General features: G+C 37.8%; 1 protein-coding gene across 1 annotated transcript in view; it reads right to left on the bottom strand.

Annotated features, from left to right (window-relative positions):
• The window catches only part of LOC145980644 (uncharacterized), a 38838-nt gene extending 28906 nt beyond the window's left edge, over positions 1–9932 (bottom strand). The window contains exon 1 of the mRNA XM_083113679.1: positions 7961–9932. Coding sequence (XP_082969805.1) covers positions 7961–9730 — 1770 coding nt within the window. The 5' untranslated portion in view covers positions 9731–9932. The remainder of the gene's footprint in view (positions 1–7960) is intronic.
• Positions 9933–19658: the final 9726 nt, after the last annotated feature.

Here is a 19658-nt window from a genome sequence, read left to right as displayed (position 1 = left end):
AGATGAGGTAGGCATTTTGAACTTCGGAAACAAGTGTAAATTAATGTTTGAAGTTTGTGTAATATGAATAGTATGCCATGTATAAGTTAAAGAAAAATGTAATTGTGTCCAAATTTTACACCCCAAAGTATATAACACACCCCGTGTATATAGGATGGCATCATGAAGGCACATTTAGGGAATGTGAGGGTAGAGCCCCACGTGGCAGCCTGACACCCAACCCACTAAACCACCACATCAAATATGTGAAGTAAATTAAATTTCTTTCAGAATATTATCAGTAAATATACCTACAAATAAAGAAACATCTACTGTGAGAAACAATCAATATCTGTTCATACATATTTGAAGCTTCAAATACCTGCTCAGTGCATAGTGAAATAACACAGAAAGCTTGTTCTGTAAGGAATATGCAGAATGTATTCATTACACCCCTTTATGTGCTTTTAAGTCATGTCGCAAATTCATATGAAGCAGAATGGGTATAATGAAAATATTAGTATTTTGAAATTGGGATTAAACAAGACATACATACATGTCTTTTCCTGTTGGTTTCAGCATGCTTTTATTATTCGGAAGTGTAATAAGTAGGACTCGGAAGTTCATGATATAAAAAATCTAAAAAAAATGACCTATAGTAAAGAATATTAAAATTTTAAAAAACAACCTAATTTTTTTTAAATGCCCAAACAATCATTTTCACTCTTAAAATGAAAGTGGTTCTTTTCATAAATTACAAAAGAGTCAATGAAACCTCTTGTTTGGTGATTTAAACTACGGGGCCGTTGACCCACTGTACCCCTTCAAGAATTACGTCATTTTTTTTTAATCAACAGATTTTTTACGTAATATGAAAGTGGTTCCAGCGTTAGTAAAGCACAAATAACAGAAATATTTGAACCCAAAGTATGGTCCACGTAAGTTAAAACCTACAATTTTGGGGTGCTTTTGCTGCTTTTGTTGTTTGTATGCACATTAAAATAGGGAAAGAACACCTCGAAAATAACTGTCAGTACCAAACCTAGCAATGCTAACCAAACAACGTAAAATTATAGCTAATGTTGTGGAAAGTTGTTTTGGGTGCTATTTTCACTTAAGACAAAATCTTTGTGCCGTTCAGCTACACGGTAAAGTAACAGATGTACTTTACTTCACAATAACACATTTCCGCGAACAAAAATCAACTGAAAACATTCATAAACAAAATTTTCATGAACCATTAAAAATATTGCACTTTCTCCAGGGGGTACAGAGGGTCAAGGGTACCTAAACTACACAACAAAGTTTTTCTGTATGTCATTCACTTCTTTTCAGAGTAGGCTTTGTAGGATAAAGTAGTTGGTCAGCATCTGAAAGTACAGTTGTGTTTTGCATGCATAAGATTATATATTTTTTTTATATTGTGACTAACTTTACTTTAAAAGCATATATTAAATAATAGTGGCCAGCAAAGGAACCTCAAAGTAGGTTTAACTCAAATTATTTTAAGTTAGCTGGTGGAAAATAAATTTACCACAATTAATTATTTAATCCACTGCCAAAGATTTCAGTTAAAATAATATCGTGCCAGCAAATGCATTTAAAATTCACAAAACAACAGGGACGAGGTAAAAAGAAACCTAAAAAATGATTTTAAAATGTGACAAAAATGCCAAAAGTACTTAAAAATTACCTAAAAACCAAAAAGCACCTGAAAATACAAAATAAAAACAGTGTTTCTTAGTTCTAACTTAAGAGCCCGTATCACCGCTGGTGATGATACCTAAAAAATAGGTTCTTGCGTCGACGTTCTGTGCTCGAACAGTCAAGTGTGTCGCATTTAAATTTTACTGAGTTAAAGATCAAATATGAAATTTGTTATGTCGTTAAGCCTTTTTTTAAATACATTATTTATTACGTAGTTTTCCTTATCTCAATTTCGTAAAATTCACTTGCTCGCCAAATGTATGTAATAACTTAAATCAACATTTTAAAGCACAAGAAAGCTTCAACTGTTCTTCTACAGCAAAGAAATGAAACTGATCTTAAATAATTTTCTTTTAAATGTCTGTAGTTTTTCGACGTACAGACGCTAGCCGTTTCCCCCTCTGTACCGCTGGCGCTCCTATTGAACCCCCCCCCCCCCTTCTCACTCCTCGGCTGTCCCTTTTTTCTTTCACAACCGGCTTTCCCTTCCTCAAGTGGCAAGAAAACTGCATGCTGAGAGCTAGGAAAAGAAAAAAGAAGGCAGGGAAAAGTTTTGGGGGAGAATCAATGGTTTGGGCGATGCTTGTAAACTACGCGATATCCTAATATTAAATCACGATGGGTTTGTAGTGGAATGACAACAGTGAAGGACGGTGGATTTCCCCAGTATATTGTTCACAAATGGGAAGGGCTGATTGCACAGACTGAAGTACACCTTTACAAAAGGTTTACCCGCGAAAGAAAAATTGTGCCAAATTATAACTTTTTTTTTGTAAGAACACAATAGTCCATTACCAAGGGATTTTTTTAGGGGGAAGGTGACTGTAGGTAAATATTGTGTAAATTCTATCTGGTGGTGGATTATCAACCAGTCACGCAAATGAATGACTTTTTAGCTGTCAATCATAAATAAGTTCAATGAACGTTCATTGTCAGTTTGAGATATTTCTGAGGGTCAATGGTAAAAAAAATACTTGATGATCTGTTGTGGAAATAGTGCTATTTTTAAACATTTTGAACGTCCGTTCAATTTAATTTCGATTTGACTCCTTTCATGATTTGTAAGTAGGGGGATAAAATATATTTACTTAATACTTTACTGCGTTATTTTTTCACCAATTACATATATTACAGTCAGACCCAAGGATAAATCGCAACATAAGATAGTTCTGTGTCATCATATACAAAAGTACTTTTAGGCATAGGTCTTATGTAAAATAAAATACATTAATTATGTTGATTTTTTCTTTTCCAAAGACATTATTTAGTGGAATAATATGACAGACTTGCTATTGATAATGACCATACAAAACACACCATAAAAATTGCATTCACTTTCAACTTTCTGGGTCCAGCCACCGTGGGGGGAGTGGTTAGAACATCACGCTACGACGCCAGGGCTCCTGGGTTCGAATTCTGGCTTGGGCACGGATGACTGTCAGTGTCCATTCATCAATTTCATCAATTCATCACTCGTCCCCATCTTCGCAAATTGGCCATTTGGCACAAAAAGCGAAGTAAAATGAAGCAAATCAATCAATCAATCAACTTTCTGGATATACGACAAATAACACTATGTAATGTAACACTATTTCTGCATAGGCCTAAGGAATTTTAGGCGTGCTCAGATCCTCCGACTATGGGGAGCAAGGGCCTTGATAAAAGTTAGCTTACGAAATAAAACCCTCATTCCATCTAACTGTTTTTATTACATTGATGGGCACAAAACACGGTCGTGTGTGTCCCGACGCACATAAAATCACTTTATTAGATGAATTTCAACTTCAGTGGCACCATTGTTCTCTGCTGGCACTTTATTTTCCATCTCTGTCGTTCAAAGACTAATTTACGTATAAACGTGGTTTAGTACCGCAAATTCAAAACTACACATAATTTATTCATGTGCAATATATGGACAATTTATTCTGCAGACACATACAGATAATACAACTAAAGAATAAAATATGTGGAGGTGTTAATAAGAAATTTGCTAGTGGGAGAGTCCAATAACATAGGAAGTAATACACTACCCTTCCCTTACGTAGTTACTTGGAACTTTCGTCGGTTTGAAAATAGTATTTACTTTTATTTCTATAAAAGCATAATGTTGTTTAAGAAGGGTTATAAGATTCCTCTGCACTAAATTTCTAAGTGAGACTATTAAGCAACTTCTCCCTCACCCCCTCATTTACGCAGCGTATGCAAAGTGTGAATACTTTTTTGCTGAAAATGGAAAATGAACCACAGCAGCAAACTAATGAAATACGTCTGTTTTTATGAACAGCTGCAGAATTATCTACAAACTTGTTGAAAATCACAATTTTGCTAGCTTGTACTCATTGGACAAAATACAAAGAGCCAGGGACGGCGCTACAAAGAGGTTAGGGGGGGGGGATGAATCCCCACAACAGATCTAAGTTCCCTTTAGCCCCAGATTTTTATAGTACGGTAAACACCTTGCAATCGAAAATTAAAGAAGTAGAAGCTATCTTACGTAATATTTTCCATTATAAAACTTCCCTTAGGGCAAGGCCATTGCAATGATCAAGTACATTTCCTGCTTTTATAAGATCGCAAGATTATTACAACGTGTTGTACGTAAAATCGTGGTTGGAGGTAGCAGCTGCAGATCTGCATGGATCAACAACGGACATTGATTATTTAATACGTACTAAGTGATTGTTACATCACAAGTCTCCAAACTTGCCAAAAAAAATTCCAGATACTCTGCTGCCTATCTGGTAGGTGGATATGTTCAGTGGCTGTGGGATTGCTGTTTGGTTGTTGGAGGGTCAAACGATGATGATAATACGATGCCTACGAAGCTAAATGTTAACAATTATTATCCTATGTAAATCATGTCACTATTTTTGGAACGAGTGTGAAAAAATATTTTTTATAAGTTGGAGGATATTACCAATTCTATTGTGAAGGTAACACTGAGAGAACAAACATATTTTCAGTGCAAATTCACCTACACTATGAGAAAAAAGCATTGACTATCAATATCATTGACATAAATCAATGGATACAGTTGCAGCTCTCGCACTGGGCAGAAGTGATTAGTAGTGAAAATAACAACCAATAGTTTTATATGTGTTTCACATCTGATTCTTCTCCATGCAATAGTAATTGGCCACTCGGCATAAATTATTTTCCAATGTCATAAATAATAATTTATTAACATGTAGACCTAGGCTTTCAAGGAATAAAACTGCCCAAGCTTGCTGATTTTTGCACTGAATTGCAATGTTTAGTTGCACAAAGGCTAATCGGGACAAAACCTACAGCCTATAGTGGAATTCGAGATACTTAATTAAATGTGCCTAACCGTGGATCGAACTCGTGACCCCTCGATTACAAAGCATCATTATTACCGCTAACCGAGGCAGGGAGGTTCACTTATAATCTTTCTAATTCTTAATATTTAAGAGTTAGGTAGTTTCTGTAGTCTGTTAATTCCTTAATGTCGTATTTTTGCCTCTCGGATGTTTTCAATAACGATGTAACGATGAAAGGATTGAGAAAACATCGCTGACAATTATGTTCATTGCAAATACTCGAATGAGAAACTACAATCAGAAAAGCTGCCCCCGTGGCGGAGTGGTTAGCACATCGCGCTACGACGCCAGACGTCCTGGGTTCAAATCCCAGCTTGGGTTGGGTGTCCCTTCATCAATTTCATCATATCATCACTCATCCCCCATCTTCGCAATAAGCCAAAAGTGACAGAAAAGCAATGTAAAGTAAACTAAATCAATCAATCACTACAAACCGGAAAATAAACTTGACGGTTCTTGAGATGTTGAACGTCCTCCAACTTTCAAAAATTCATTTTTCACACCTATTCCGGAAATTGGAAACACCATTTGTAGAGGATAATGATTGTACACATTTAACTCTATATATAACCTATATAACCAAATAACAATCTCACAGCCACTGAATAAATCCACCTACCAGGTAGGCAGCAAAATATCATGTCAATATCGTGACAAGTTTGGCGACTCATGATTTAACAATTTCTTAGTATCAAATGATCAGTGGCCGTTGTTGATCCAGACAGATAAGCAGTTGCCCTGCCCTTTCACTATTTTAGAACACATCGTAATAAGGTAACATCTTCCTCAAGTAGAAAATGTACTGAGGATTGTAATGACCTTTTATGAAAGTTTTATCGAAATGCATCTACTGTACAATAAGACAATATTATACTCTAAAAGGAAATGGCGCAACCACAAGAAGACAGGGGGGCATTGCCCTTTTTGCCTTTTTCCAACCTTGGACGGAAATCAATACATTGAAGTAAAAGAAAGCAAGACTAGCAGAATCTACTAGTAGCAGGACAAAAGGATACTCAAGACGGAATTAGTTTTCACGTCCATTTGCATTATTTCTTACAGACGGCCAGGATCGCCTGCAGGGGACACAGAGGGGCAATTGTCCCCTCGACTTTAAATTTTATACAAATAAAAATACATTTCTTAAAATTTTCTTTCTCGCTTCGCTCGCGGTACCTGCTTTTCTTGCAGTCTTGTCAACTTCCGAACCGTACCTAGGAAGTAGCGGGAGTTGGTCCTTGGAGCCTAACAATCTGATTGAGAAAAATTGTAAAAGAGAATACCATGGCATCCCATGAAATGTTTTGTGCCCTATTAAATCAATACTGTTTTCAACTTTCAAAAATTTGGATCGAAAAATTTTCTTGCACGCTTCGCTCGCAGTTTGCCAGTTGCTGCTATAACAGTTTGGTTGGTTTGGAGGAAAACGAGCGCTCACATTTCAGAGACAATTTATATATTTTTTGCTGTTGGTTTGTTAAGGGACGGATGAATAGATTACGTAATGTATTTAAATAATATGTTAATACCTAGGTACATATATATACTGTATATATAATATACACTCGCGCGCACGAATACACACAAACACACACATATATATATATCACATCAATGCAAAAAAATAAAACAGTGAGATAAAATGAGTTTTTTCTTTCCCGATCTGACTTAATTTTCAAGGTTTTTGCCCCCCCCCCCCCTTATCAGAGGGTCTGCGCATGCCTATGATGTTGGTACCTTCTTCTAATAATAAAAACAAGTTAAAATAACAGTAATATTAAATTAATAATATTAAAATATTAATTAATATTGTTATCACATGAATGGGAAAAGACGGCATAAGAATGGGAATATAACAGCACGTATTCATTATCTAGCTCATGAATAGTTAAGATCGCTTCAATTTGTATAAAAACAACTGACCTGGCAAGGTGATTGTGAAACAGATAAGGAATTGAATATTTATTGAATAACGAAAAAGGATGTTAGATCCATTTGACGAAAAGTAAAGCTCTTAATTTAATATTTAAGCATATTACTTAGGTAGTGGTGTGCTTAAATCTTCTTTGATACAGTCATCCAAAGTTGTATGACCACAATGTAATCCTTCCCTTACAATAAGTTTGACGGAAATACACCTCTCTCGATTATACGACAGATGCTAAACAAAACAAGCATATTTACATTATTTAATTTTAGTACTTCGTAAGTCTCTCGTGGAAGAGTCGGACTTCCTGGACCCCGCCTCCCCTAAATAGTCCTTGGCTCTATTACATGTAAGTTGTATTGCGATGTTCGTCAATGTGTGTTTTTCTTCTTTCAGACACTCGGAAAAAGTGTTGTCTTGTCACAGAAACCCTCTCGGAGTTATAAACGTGCGGGCTCAAAAGAAAGTTCTGTTATGGTCCCAGTCTGACCTTCCAGGCAGGGTGGGGGTGGGGGTGAGTAGCGGACAGGGAACCTTGTCTTCTGTTTCTTTCGACAGAGCAACCCTCCCACCAGTAAAGTCTCAAAAGGTCTCCCATGCAATGGATTTGCGTTCGAAGGGGGAAATGGAATCAATATTGGTAAGACTAGGAAGAAAATTTGACATCTGTCCGGTGCTTTTTTCGAGTGACGCTGATACGGGCTCTTAAGGGAAACAGACTACTATAGTGGAACCACGAGCAAAACAACCTGTGCAGACCCGCGAATCCTGTGCACCGTACCCCCGCGAGTAGGGGAGGGGGAGAGTGGACCATGCTTCCTTATGGCCCGAGGTGGAGGGAAGAAGGGAAAGCTGCGTGGGGACTTTTCGTCCCAAGGTTTTTTTTCCTTGTGGTCGATCTATATCAGGTTTAACAATGTCTTCAAAAATATGATCTTTATCAACTTCCAAGTCCTAGTAATGAGCAAAGAACATTAAACTAACACACACATTTATTTATAATTACCTTTGATACATCTGGTGTGGCCCTGTCATCTTGGCCTTCCATTTCAGATCCGCTAATTCTCCTTCCCGGACCACGCATAGCTGACTTGGGAGGCCTTCCTCGACGCCCACGTCCCCTAGGAGCAGTCGAAGTTTCAGCTGGAGACTTGGGCTCATGGAGATCAAAATCTTCTGGGTAAACAACTCGGTATATTATTCGAGTATTAGTTTCAGCATCATACACAATTTTCTTCGAGTTTGCTGCTGCAGCAGACGCATCAAACTGTCTTTGCTGCAACACAGTTGCAATTTGCTTCAGCTGTTCCTGATTCAGAGGTTGCATACTGTGAAAAGTATGTCCTTGCTGAACTAATTGGATTGGGTTTTCACTAGAACCTAAAGGTTTTTCACTATTAAAATTTGGAATGGGCAACTTCAATGGTGTGTTAGCACCAATGTTTGTTCCTTCACGTACTGGAAGCAACTTTACTCCTATCTGTTTACTCCCACTGGCACCAGCGGTCAAATTGGCAGTTTTGTTAATAGCGATGAACTGACTATCCTTACCAGATACAAGCCTTATCATGCCAGAGTCTGTTGGGGTACTTGATAATACCGATGTTAATAAATTTGTTGTTGACACAGGTGTGTTACTGCTACTTGCTGCACTAGTACATGTTGACGATGAAGCACTCACTGTCGCAGGCACTGAAGTTACAGTCTTGACAGCAATGTTCCTTGGAGTTAAATTTATATCCATCTGCTTGTCAAGTGATAAAGTAAATGAGTTGCCACTATCTTGCCTACATTGTACACTTGACGCTACTGGCACATTAGTTTCGGAACTTTCACTATTAATACTACTTCCTGATGTCAGGGAACCTACAGTGGCAAGTTGATTTGTACTTCTCCCAGGTACAACGATAAAGGACACTTTCTGTTTATCAACAGAGTTATCTTCTTGAGAAGTTGTGAAAGACTGTGAGGCTAGTGAAGAACTGTTTACATTGTGGACAGTTGATGCTGATGTACCTAACTGGACATTAGGTTTTATAGAGGCTTCCTGTGATTGAATTTGAGAATACTGTTCCTGCACATTACTGCAGCTAACCACTGGCACTTTATTGATGCTTTCATTATTTTGCAATGAATTAGTAATCTTAACTGTATACGCCACCGTGCCATCAGAATAGTGAGCTGTAATTGGTTGGTTTTCCTCACTGGGCCCACCCATTATTTGAGTAACATTTGAAGGAAACGTTTCTGATGTACTATGTAATACACTTTCCGAATGTTCAACGTGTGTAGCTGGGGGCATGATAGAATCTGATGACGTACTTGCAGTGTCATTTTGCTGCACCAACAAAACTTTGTTTACATTATTACTGTCCAATGATAAGGATTGATCAGTCTCTTTGATATTCTCTTTATTTTCAATTTCTGTTCCTTGAACATCGTCCTTGATTTCGTCACCAACCACGAAATGAAGACCTAGTGCTTCGGCTTGTTCGGCTGTTAACTGTACAGTATGAGTTTCTCCTTGCGCTCCTTGTAATATTGCTACCAAACTATTGTTGCCTGATGCGCTTGGTGTCTCGTGCTGAACACTGTTGAAACCACCGCCTTCTTCTGTTCCCGATTCTGTCTGAGCAGATACTTCCTGCAAAGCTTGTTGCAATATATCAGCATTTATTTCATGAATAGCATTATCTCCAGCATCTCCTTGTAAAATAACTGTTTGTCCATCTACTAAGAGAACCCTTGTTTGTTGCTGTGTCGTCTGTTCTCCCATTCTCGAATGCAGCACTGCACATTTCAGTTATACTGTTATTTCATGAATAACATACGAAATGAAAACACACTGTCATTCGCATACAATGTCCTCTGAAAACTAACTGGACACAAAACACAACCAATGCAATGTAAATCACAGCAATAAACACAAGAATCTAAATCGCGCGATCTCTACGATGCGATTTCCTACCATGGCTTCCATCTTGGGTCACGTGATCACTACGCCATCTGCGATCTGCGTCCATCTCTTGAAAAATGTCCAAACTCGCAATAGTGTGAAATATAATAAAACCTTTTGTTCAGGATTGAATAAATTGAGTTGGGATAAAAATCATAGGGTTTCACAGCAAGTATTATGTCAATGAAATTATGCATATTATTTAGAAGCACACTGAATTTTAACGGTGATTATTTATCCAACCACTGCCAACCAGGGACCCGGCACGACGGGTGGACAAGGGTGGGCAACCGCCCTGTCCAAAATTCCTCTGCGCACCCTAACAAATTCAAGGAGTATTAGTAAGTATTTAGAAAAATACGAATTATTCAATAGAAATATGTTCTTGTCTTGACTCCGTGCATATTTCTCTTATGAATTTTGTCAGTGCTAGAAAGGCCCACATAATATTTTGACGGATTATACCTATTATTTATAATTAATTGATTCCTTATTTAAATCTTAAAACTAGTGGTTTGCGGGATCCCGAAAAGTTGGGACCGCGATCGGGAAAAAATTTCCCGTCCCGATCCCGACTTCGGGAAATGAATGCTCGACTTTTCGGGATCCCGAGCAGTCGGGAAATACTGAATGGTCATTTTAAAAAGTCGTTAATTCTACACATTTTCTGCATTGTAAATGTCTGGAACCATTCTATGCTGGAACTTATCGAAAATTGTTATTTTTTGTACCAGAAATGCAAAAATAATCACTTAAAGTGAAAATCACGTGTAGAATTCGAGATTTCCAGACCTTCGGGAAATTTTGAACATTTCCCGTCCCGAATGTCGGGATTTTAAAAATTTTCCCTCCCGACCCAAAAAATTCTGTCCCGCACACCCCTACTTGCAACATAAGACTTGTGATCGAATTAACACTTCTGTGGCTAGAATTATTGCAATATCTATCAACAGCTCAAGTGCACTTTGACAATTCGATTATAGATGGCGGGGAAAGAACTTCCGGTTTGGGCAATTTTCCAATATAAACAAGTGGAATACAGATCGTCACCGAGCTTATTTTCTTAAGGGCGCTATACACCAGATGTTTACATTTCTGTACTTCCTTGGCGGTGGCGGGGACTGCACTTCCGGTTTTGAAAATAATAACAATGAATTCAATGGTGTAAAGACAGTGTCTTCGGAAAAGGCGACAATATTTGTGTGGCTTTTGGTTTCAATATGAGATAGGGAACAAACAATTGTTCTCAGGTATCTATGCAGACCCGATATTGAAAGATCAGTGGATTTAGGCAGTAAAGCGAAAATATTGGACACAAACACGAGGGAGTAGGTTCTGCAGTCGGCACTTCATCAAATCAAATTAAAATATTTTACTTGTTTCGAAAATTATAATTCTCTAACGCACATTGTTGATTATATTTAAAAGTTGGAAGTATTTATAATATTATAACGCATTTGCCTTTTGGTTGTTGATAAGCACTCTCTCCATGGTCGTCGGTAGGTCAGTCGACACCCCCCCCCCCTCCCCTGGAAATTGGCATCCTTCATTTTAAGTTGCAAAAAAGCAGTAAGTTTCTTATTCTTATTGTTAATAACAGAAATAAAGTTAACTTGGTTAGTATTCGAACAGATTACTCAATGTAAAACATGCATTAGATCGAAAAAATGAGTGAAAAATACAGGAACCAGGATATTTTTTCATATTCTACCATTTAATTCAAAGAATGAATGGTTCCACAGTTTTCAGAATTCGAAAAATTATAATTTTAGATGAGGTCACACAATATAAACTTTGTGAGTATTTTCACGAACTTCTAAAGTTCTTTCTTGAACGACACTTGCAAAAGTTAATAACAAAATACAACTGTGTATTTCAGTACAGTAACTATGAAATGTAAAAGTATTAATGGAAAATAGTTGTGTACTCGGCTTGTGGATCGAATAGCATGATAATAATAAACAACAACAATAATAATTAAATTCGAATAAAATGTATTTAATTAGGTATTATTATTGTATAAGAGTAATTTTAATCGTAGTAATTATTATTATTTCTTTTACTGTTGTGATAGAAGCATTTTAATGTTTATAATTAATGTAAGCTTCATTTCAACCTGGAGAAGTATTTTCAAAAACGAAACTGATGGTAGAAGATCAACATTGCCTTGGAAAATATTAGTATTGTCCCTTATATCTGCATCCAAACGATCCGGGAAATTGCCAATCTTTTCTATGTACCTTTGTTTCTGTACATCACTCAAAAATTTCAAGTGATTCATTTTGTTTCCGATCTTTTATAAGAAAATAAGGTCGGTGACGATCTGTATTCCACTTGTTTACATTGGAAAATTCGCCAAACTGGAAGTTCTTTCCCCGCCATCAATAATTGTCTGATCGATCATTTTTTGTTTACTCAGAAATAACCCCCCACGAAGGCAAAGATTGGCATTTTCCCGGATCCTTTGGATGAAGGTTTACGGCAAAATAGTAGTCCTCGCTCGAGCGAATAAATAGTCGATTCCGTACACCATCTAGCGTCATCCATGCGAACTATTAGACGTTCAAGCAAAAAAGCCTCGATGTAGCACTCTACAATGAAGCATGTTTTCACTCTGTAACTGCTCCTTCAATTCAGGAATTGTGTGCGACACCCATATCTCATCTCTTATGACTATATGGCTTAACCTTTAAACAGTCGAGCTGGTTTTTGAAAGTAACCCCTGAGTCATTCCATGCGAAATCAACACAGTCCCAAACCTGACCATCACCGATTTCTATGAAATTTGGGGAGTTGAAACTGTGCATGAAACTTAGTAACTATGAAAATTTTTAGTCTCGTGCGTCTTGTAATTGTTAAATTATTCAAGGTCAAAGTTCGCATAAATTGTCCTTTTTGAGCCCGCTTAGCTGTACTAAATGTGCTGTAACTCCGCCCCTGTTTCGCCTAGGAAGCTCAAATAAAGTTTATTGTACAGGGAATTGAACAAGTTTTCCAGTGATATACTACCTTTGGATAAAAATATAATTTTGTCACGTGACCTTGGCCTTTGACCTTGAATATCTCAAAACATGTCATCACCAAAAATCATGAAAAAAATATATTTGGTCCCTTATGCCATACTCTAAAAAATATAAAAATATGATTCTGGGACTGCAATGTGATCAGAACATACAAAATAATATGTGTAACTATGTGACTGATAAAAGCCTCATTACATGAACTATGACGAGTCAAATTTCCCTTAACACCCCCCCTACAAAATGTAAAGTAGTTATCCTGGGTATAATTGGTCATGAAAGAAATAAGTTAGGCACAGGGAGATCCCTAGCCGTGTGTGTCAAGCGCAGGTCAGGCATATTGTTGACCGCCTTATTGAATTCAACGAAAAATTTCAAAGTAAAGGGGTTGATGTGATATATCAAATCAGGCTAGAATTTCACGAGAAATCAAGTGACGAAGATTTTTCCAACATATATTTAACCGGCAAAAAGTTATTACTGTTGCTTTTAACCATTTTCTCCTTTTCGAGGTGTTAAAAACAAAGCATGAAAATGCTCCTAACGTGTAAGGAACTCATCGAGATCACGCTGACATCTCGGGAGAGAAAGAAGTATACCTAGGTACGCACCATTGCATATGATTTTAATCAGCGACATTCACCTTCTTCAGTGACAAGCCTAATTTTTATGTTCACGGTGAAGTTAATAAAAATAATATGCAATACCCAGAGGCGTGGCGTGCATGTAACAGTTGGGCTGAAAAGTTCGTAGGCTAACATAGTAAAAAATATTTTTTTTGACAAAATTCGATTTTATTATTCAATATAGTTGCCTTTGAGGGCGATACAACGATTATAGCGGTCATACAATTTTTCGATGCGATTTTTATAGTACGATTTCTCTTTAGCCTCAAAATAGGCCCCAGTTTCGGCGATTACCTCTTCATCAGTGCTAAATTTCTTTCCAGCGAGCATTCTTTTAAGGTCTGCAAACAGGAAAAAGTCACTGGGGGCCAGATCTGGAGAATATGGTGGATGGAGAAGCAATTTTATTACGGTTGAATATCGCTAAACATTGCTCCGAATCATCAAAACGTTGTTGCTTTTGATCGATTGTGAGCACGCGCGGCACCCATTTTGCACACAGCTTTCGCATGTTCAAATATTCATGCACAATATGTCCAACACGTTCCTTTGATATTTTTAAAGTCTCAGCTATCTCGATCAACTTCACTTTACGATCAATTAAAATTATTTTGTGGACTTTTTTGATGTTTTCGTCGGTAACAGCCTCTTTGGGGCGTCCACTGCGTGCATCGTCTTCGATGCTCATTTCGTCTCGTTTAAATTTAGCAAACCACTTCTCAACGGTTGATTTTCCTGGTGCAGAGTCCGAATAATGTTTATCAAGCCAAGCCTTGGCTTCAACAGTATTTTTTTTCGCCAAAAAGAAATGCTTTATTAACACACGAAATTATTTTTTATCCATTTTTTCACAATAACAAAAGCTGCTTCACTCACAATGCTATATCTCACGAACTAATTATCCGGCAGCTGTGAAATTTATACACGTATCTTTTGAAGGTTAGTACTAAGTAAAAATCACATGGATTTAATTCTAGTAACGCCATCTATGAGTCAGCCTACGAACTTTTCAGCCCAACTGTTAGCCGGTGTTACCGCAGGTAACAGCAAGTCGAGTAGATATTGCCTAGGACATTTTTTCTGCAGCCGACAGAAGCGAAGAGGGAGGCCGTTCCGCTACCCTGAAGAGGCAACAAGGGACAAGAGGGCGCCAATGCAAGGAAAGAGCGGGGAAGGACTTTATGGGGTTATTCATATACCTGTTAAGGGGCCCTGTTGCCGTTCAGACCCACCGGAGCAGCCAGTGTTGTCACATCGGATTGGCAGAAAAGAGCTAAATCACGCCTAAATAGGAATATAATTTCTGTGAGGGAACTAGAGGTAGACTGCAGAGCCAACTGGATTGAACTACAACTCAGACCAGTTAGGTAATAGACGAAAATATAGTTCCTTTGTGTGATTCGTGATTTGGACAAACCTTGCTCCAAAATACTAAGTTGGCATCAATAGTACGTACAGCTGGGTTTCCCCTTCCACGAAGGAGCGGAGTTCTGTCGTCTGCTCAGTGCTCACCACACAAACATCAAAATGACCCGAGAAAAGTGTGGTTCTTCTTCTTCCCCTTCGCAGCTCATTGCAAAGAAACGGAGACAGATGAAGAATTGACAAGGGTCTACCACTATTCATTGGATTTTCGTGGTAACTGTCTCATGAGTGGTAGTTCTTTCTAGGAGTGTTTGTAGCTAAATCACTGTGCTGATTGCAAAACAAGAACGAAATGAACAAATATCTAGCTCGAAGAAATGTTTTCTTTACCGAAGGGGGGGGGGGGTGTAATAACGTCTAGCAGGCATAAATGTCGTACTGATAGCCGGTAACTGGCAATACCTGTGATTTGATAACCTACAGTAGACAGATCTCAGCCGAATGGTGGTTGCTGGTAAGCTAATGATGTGGTAATGTGTATGGAGAACGGGAATGGTTGGTCCATATTCAACAACGGAACCTTAAATGGTGAGGGCTTCTTGGATTTGTTAAGTGAACAGGTTTTTCATCCTTGCTTACGGGATATATCACTTTTCCAGAGTTTTGAAACAGGACAGAGTGTGACCACACTATGTGGAAATTGTGGTAAATTTCTAGGTAGATTGATGGGCAGACGGGGATCTATTAAAAGGCCTGCACATTCCCCAGATCTAACATCTTAGGAGGACTTTTAACTTCAGAAAAATTTGAAGAGAATGGTGCATGCACTATCTGAGAGAAGGCATAATTGCTGCTTGCGATGATGTTGCACCTGCTACATTGCCAAATGTTCTATGTGAGTGTGAGAGACGTCAACGAGTGTGCTCACAGGAACATTTATAACATTATAATGTGCATATATCATAAGTCAAAGATATGCGTATAACTTTTTGCTGGCTGAAGATACGTTAAAAAAAACATTCGTCACTTCATTTCTCGTGAAATTATAGCCTGATTTGATATTTCACATCACCTCCTTTCAGTGGTGTGCCCAAGTGGGGGTTGATGGGGGTTATAATCCCCCTTTCGCCCAGCAATCCTAAAAAAAAGAACGTCAAAGGTAGGAAAATATGCCAAAATGAGGGCTGATTACCAAGAAAAAGAATACATAACCCCTCCCTTTTGAAAATCCTGGGCACGCCACTGCCTCCTTTCCTTTGAAATGTTTCGTTGAATTCAATATGGCGGTCAACAATATGCCTGACCTGCGCTTGACACACACGGCTAGGGATCTCCCTGTGCCTAACTTATTTCTTTCATGACCAATTATACCCAGGATAACTACTTTACATTTTGTAGGGGGGGTGTTAAGGGAAATTTGACTAGTCATAGTTCATGTAATGAGGCTTTTATCAGTCACATAGTTACACATATTATTTTGTACGTTCTGATCACATTGCAGTCCCAGAATCATATTTTGATATGTTTTAGAGTAGCATGGCCGTAGGCAAGAAAAATTTTCGGGGGGGGGTCATTCATAATTGTTCCCATGGGCGTCGCCAGAAATTTGAATAATAGAAATAATAACAATAATTATACAATAATAATTAAAATTTTATTCCATAATATTCCATAATAATATTATTATTATTATTATTATTATTATATCCTTAAGGGGGCTTACTCAATTCAGCAGATGAGTGAATATCGAGCACAAGTTTTTTTTGTTTTTGTTTTCCTTTTTTTACGTTTCGTACAGTGTGTACTGAAATGTACAATTATTATACTTTGTTATCAAATTTTAAGATACCTTCAAGAAAAAGCTCTAAAATTTAGATAGAAATTTTAGTCATAAAGTTCTTGTTGTTTGACCTTATAACTTAATTTTTGGAATTTTGAAAAGTTTGGAACCAGTTACTCTCTTTAAAAACTTAAGCCTGGTGCATGGATTGTAACCTCTATCGCGTAATGCGCTACGAAACTGGAGATCCTAGGTTTGAACTCCTATCAGGGGGAATTTCAACTTTATCAGACAGGGAATTTAAAAGTTGGAAAGGGAATTTTGGGGCAATCATAAGGGAATTTTCAGTGTATATTCCTTGTGACGCAGGAACTAAACTGGAAAGAGGACAGCATAAATGAAAATGGAGGGGTCATGGGTGGGCTGCAATTCCGAGAATAAATCCTGTTTCACTCAACTTTCAGAATTCCAAATGTATGAAAATTCTAGCTCTATCGTTTCAACATTGTCTCCTTGTATTAGTATGATGATTCGAAAAAAAAAATTGAAAACAGTTACAGATTTTGGTTTCTGAACTTCCATTAATCCAACATGTCAGATGTTTCGGGGGGGTTTGAACCCTAGAAACCCCCCCTCTAAATACGGCCATGTAGAGTAGGGCATGAGGGACCAAATATATTTTTTACATGATTTTTGGTGATGACATGTTTTGAGATATTTAAGGTCAAAGGCCAAAGTCACGTGACAAAATTATATTTTTATCCAAAGGTAGGCGTGTTATATATGACTGGAAAGCTTGATCAATTCCCTGTACAATAAGCTTTATTTGGTCTTTTTAGGCGAAATAGGGGTGGAATTGCAGCACATTTAGTACAGCTAAGCGGGCTCAAAAAGGACAATTTAATGGAATCTTGACTTTGAGTAATTTAACAATTACAAGATGCACGAGACTAAAAATTTTCATAGTTACTAAGTTCCATGCATAGTTTGAACTCCTCAAATTTCATGAAAATCGGAGATGGTCAGGTTGGAAATTGCACTTATCTGTGTTGAGTTGGCATGGAATGACTCCCCTCTCTCGCTGCGTCCTTTGCGCGCGATTTTTAAATTTTTACACTTATTTCAGAATAACGTTATATCTCTGAGACTATTTGAGCAATCTACTTCGGAAAACTTTTGTTTGAAAGCAAAAACATCGGACCATACGACCGTGTACAATTCAGAAATCCCAGTGAGAAAAACGGGGTTGTGAGGGGCCAAGTCCCCAAATTTCAATGAAAAAACTAATATCTTCTCCCGTTATTTTGGAAAGGGGTGCAAACTTTTGTATTGTTTTCAAAGAGTAGACCTTGCAACAAAGTGAAACTTGTTTCAAGTCCCTAGTTTTAATACAGGCTGAAATATGATGCAATATGTACAATCCTGCATTTTGGCAAAAATAGCTAATTTGCATATTAGAGAATAAATTAGTATATCTTTGAGACTATTTGTGCAGTCTACTTTGGATAACTTTTGTTTGAAAGCAAAAACATCGGAGCACGCGACCGTGTACAATTCAGAAAGCCCAAGTGAGAAAAACGGGGTTGGGAGGGGCCAAGTCCCCAAATTTCAATGAAAAAACTAAAATCTGGCGTTCGCCCCCTCTTCTCCCGTTATTTTGGAAAAGGGTTGCAAACTTTTGTATTGTTTTCAGAGTAGACCTTGCAACAAAATGAAATTTGTTTCAAGTCTCTAGTTCTCATACAGGCTGAAATAAGAAACAATACGTATAATCCTGCATTTTGGCAAAAACGGCTAATTTGCATATTAGAGAATAAATTAGTATATCTCGAAGACTATTTGAGCAATCTACTTCGGATAACTTTTGATTGAAAGCAAAAACATCGAAGCACGCGACCGTGTACAATTCAGAAAGCCCAAGTGAGAAAAACGGGGTTGGGAGGGGCCAAGTCCCCAAATTTCAATGAAAAAACTAAAATCTGGCGTTCGCCCCCTCTTCTCCCGTTATTTTGGAAAAGGGGTGCAAACTTTGGTATTGTTTTCAAAGAGTAGACCTTGCAACAAAGTGAAACTTGTTTCAAGTCCCTAGTTCTCATACAGGCTGAAATATGAGGCAACATGTACAATCCTGCATTTTGGCTAAAAATAGCTAATTTGCATATTAGGGAAAGGAGGGGGGATGGGTTTTCTTCCACATGACATTTCAAAGTCCTATCTCAACATCTGTCAGCGTTTACAACCTCACATACAAGTATGAAGGTCCTAAAAGCACGTGAATGTTGTAATCGGCACCATGGGTCATATATGACCCATTGGCTGAATTTCGCCTATACTTTCTATGGGTCATACACGAGGGTCACTATTTATATTTTGAGCCTTGGCAACACTGATTGAAGTTAGGCGCGATTTGACGTTTGCACGGAATCGTCTGGCATTATTGACCATAATGTACTTCAAATGTTTTGTCAATAGCTTCATTTGTATTGTTTATGTTGCCTTGGAGATTGCGCGACCACATTAAAATGGAATTAACTCGTGAACATTTTCGTGCGATGATTTTTTACGATTTTCGACGTGGATTATCAAGACAAGAGTGCATCGATCAACTTACTTCCACATTTGGCGATGAAGCCCCATCCTTTGCCACTCTGAAACGCTGGTATAACGAATTTAATCGTGGCCGCCATTCGCTCACCGACGAGATTCGCGAAGGTCGTCCAAAATCAGTTGTTGTTCAAGGAAATATTGATGCTGTGCAAAACCTAATACTGCAAGATCGTCATGTGACATACTGTGAGATTGAGGCAACCATAGGCATTAGTTCCACCAACATATATAAAATATTACATGATCATTTAGCTGTGAGAAAGGTATGATCTCGTTGGATCCCACACAATTTGACAAAAACTCAAAAAGACGCTCGCGTCAATTGGTGCAAACAAATGCTCAATAAATAC

This window comes from Lepisma saccharinum, chromosome 28 (assembly GCF_977018435.1).
Source record: "Lepisma saccharinum chromosome 28, izLepSacc3.1, whole genome shotgun sequence".
In the NCBI taxonomy this organism is placed as follows: Eukaryota; Metazoa; Arthropoda; class Insecta; order Zygentoma; family Lepismatidae; genus Lepisma; species Lepisma saccharinum.
This window is presented reverse-complemented; position numbering and strand designations above follow the sequence as displayed.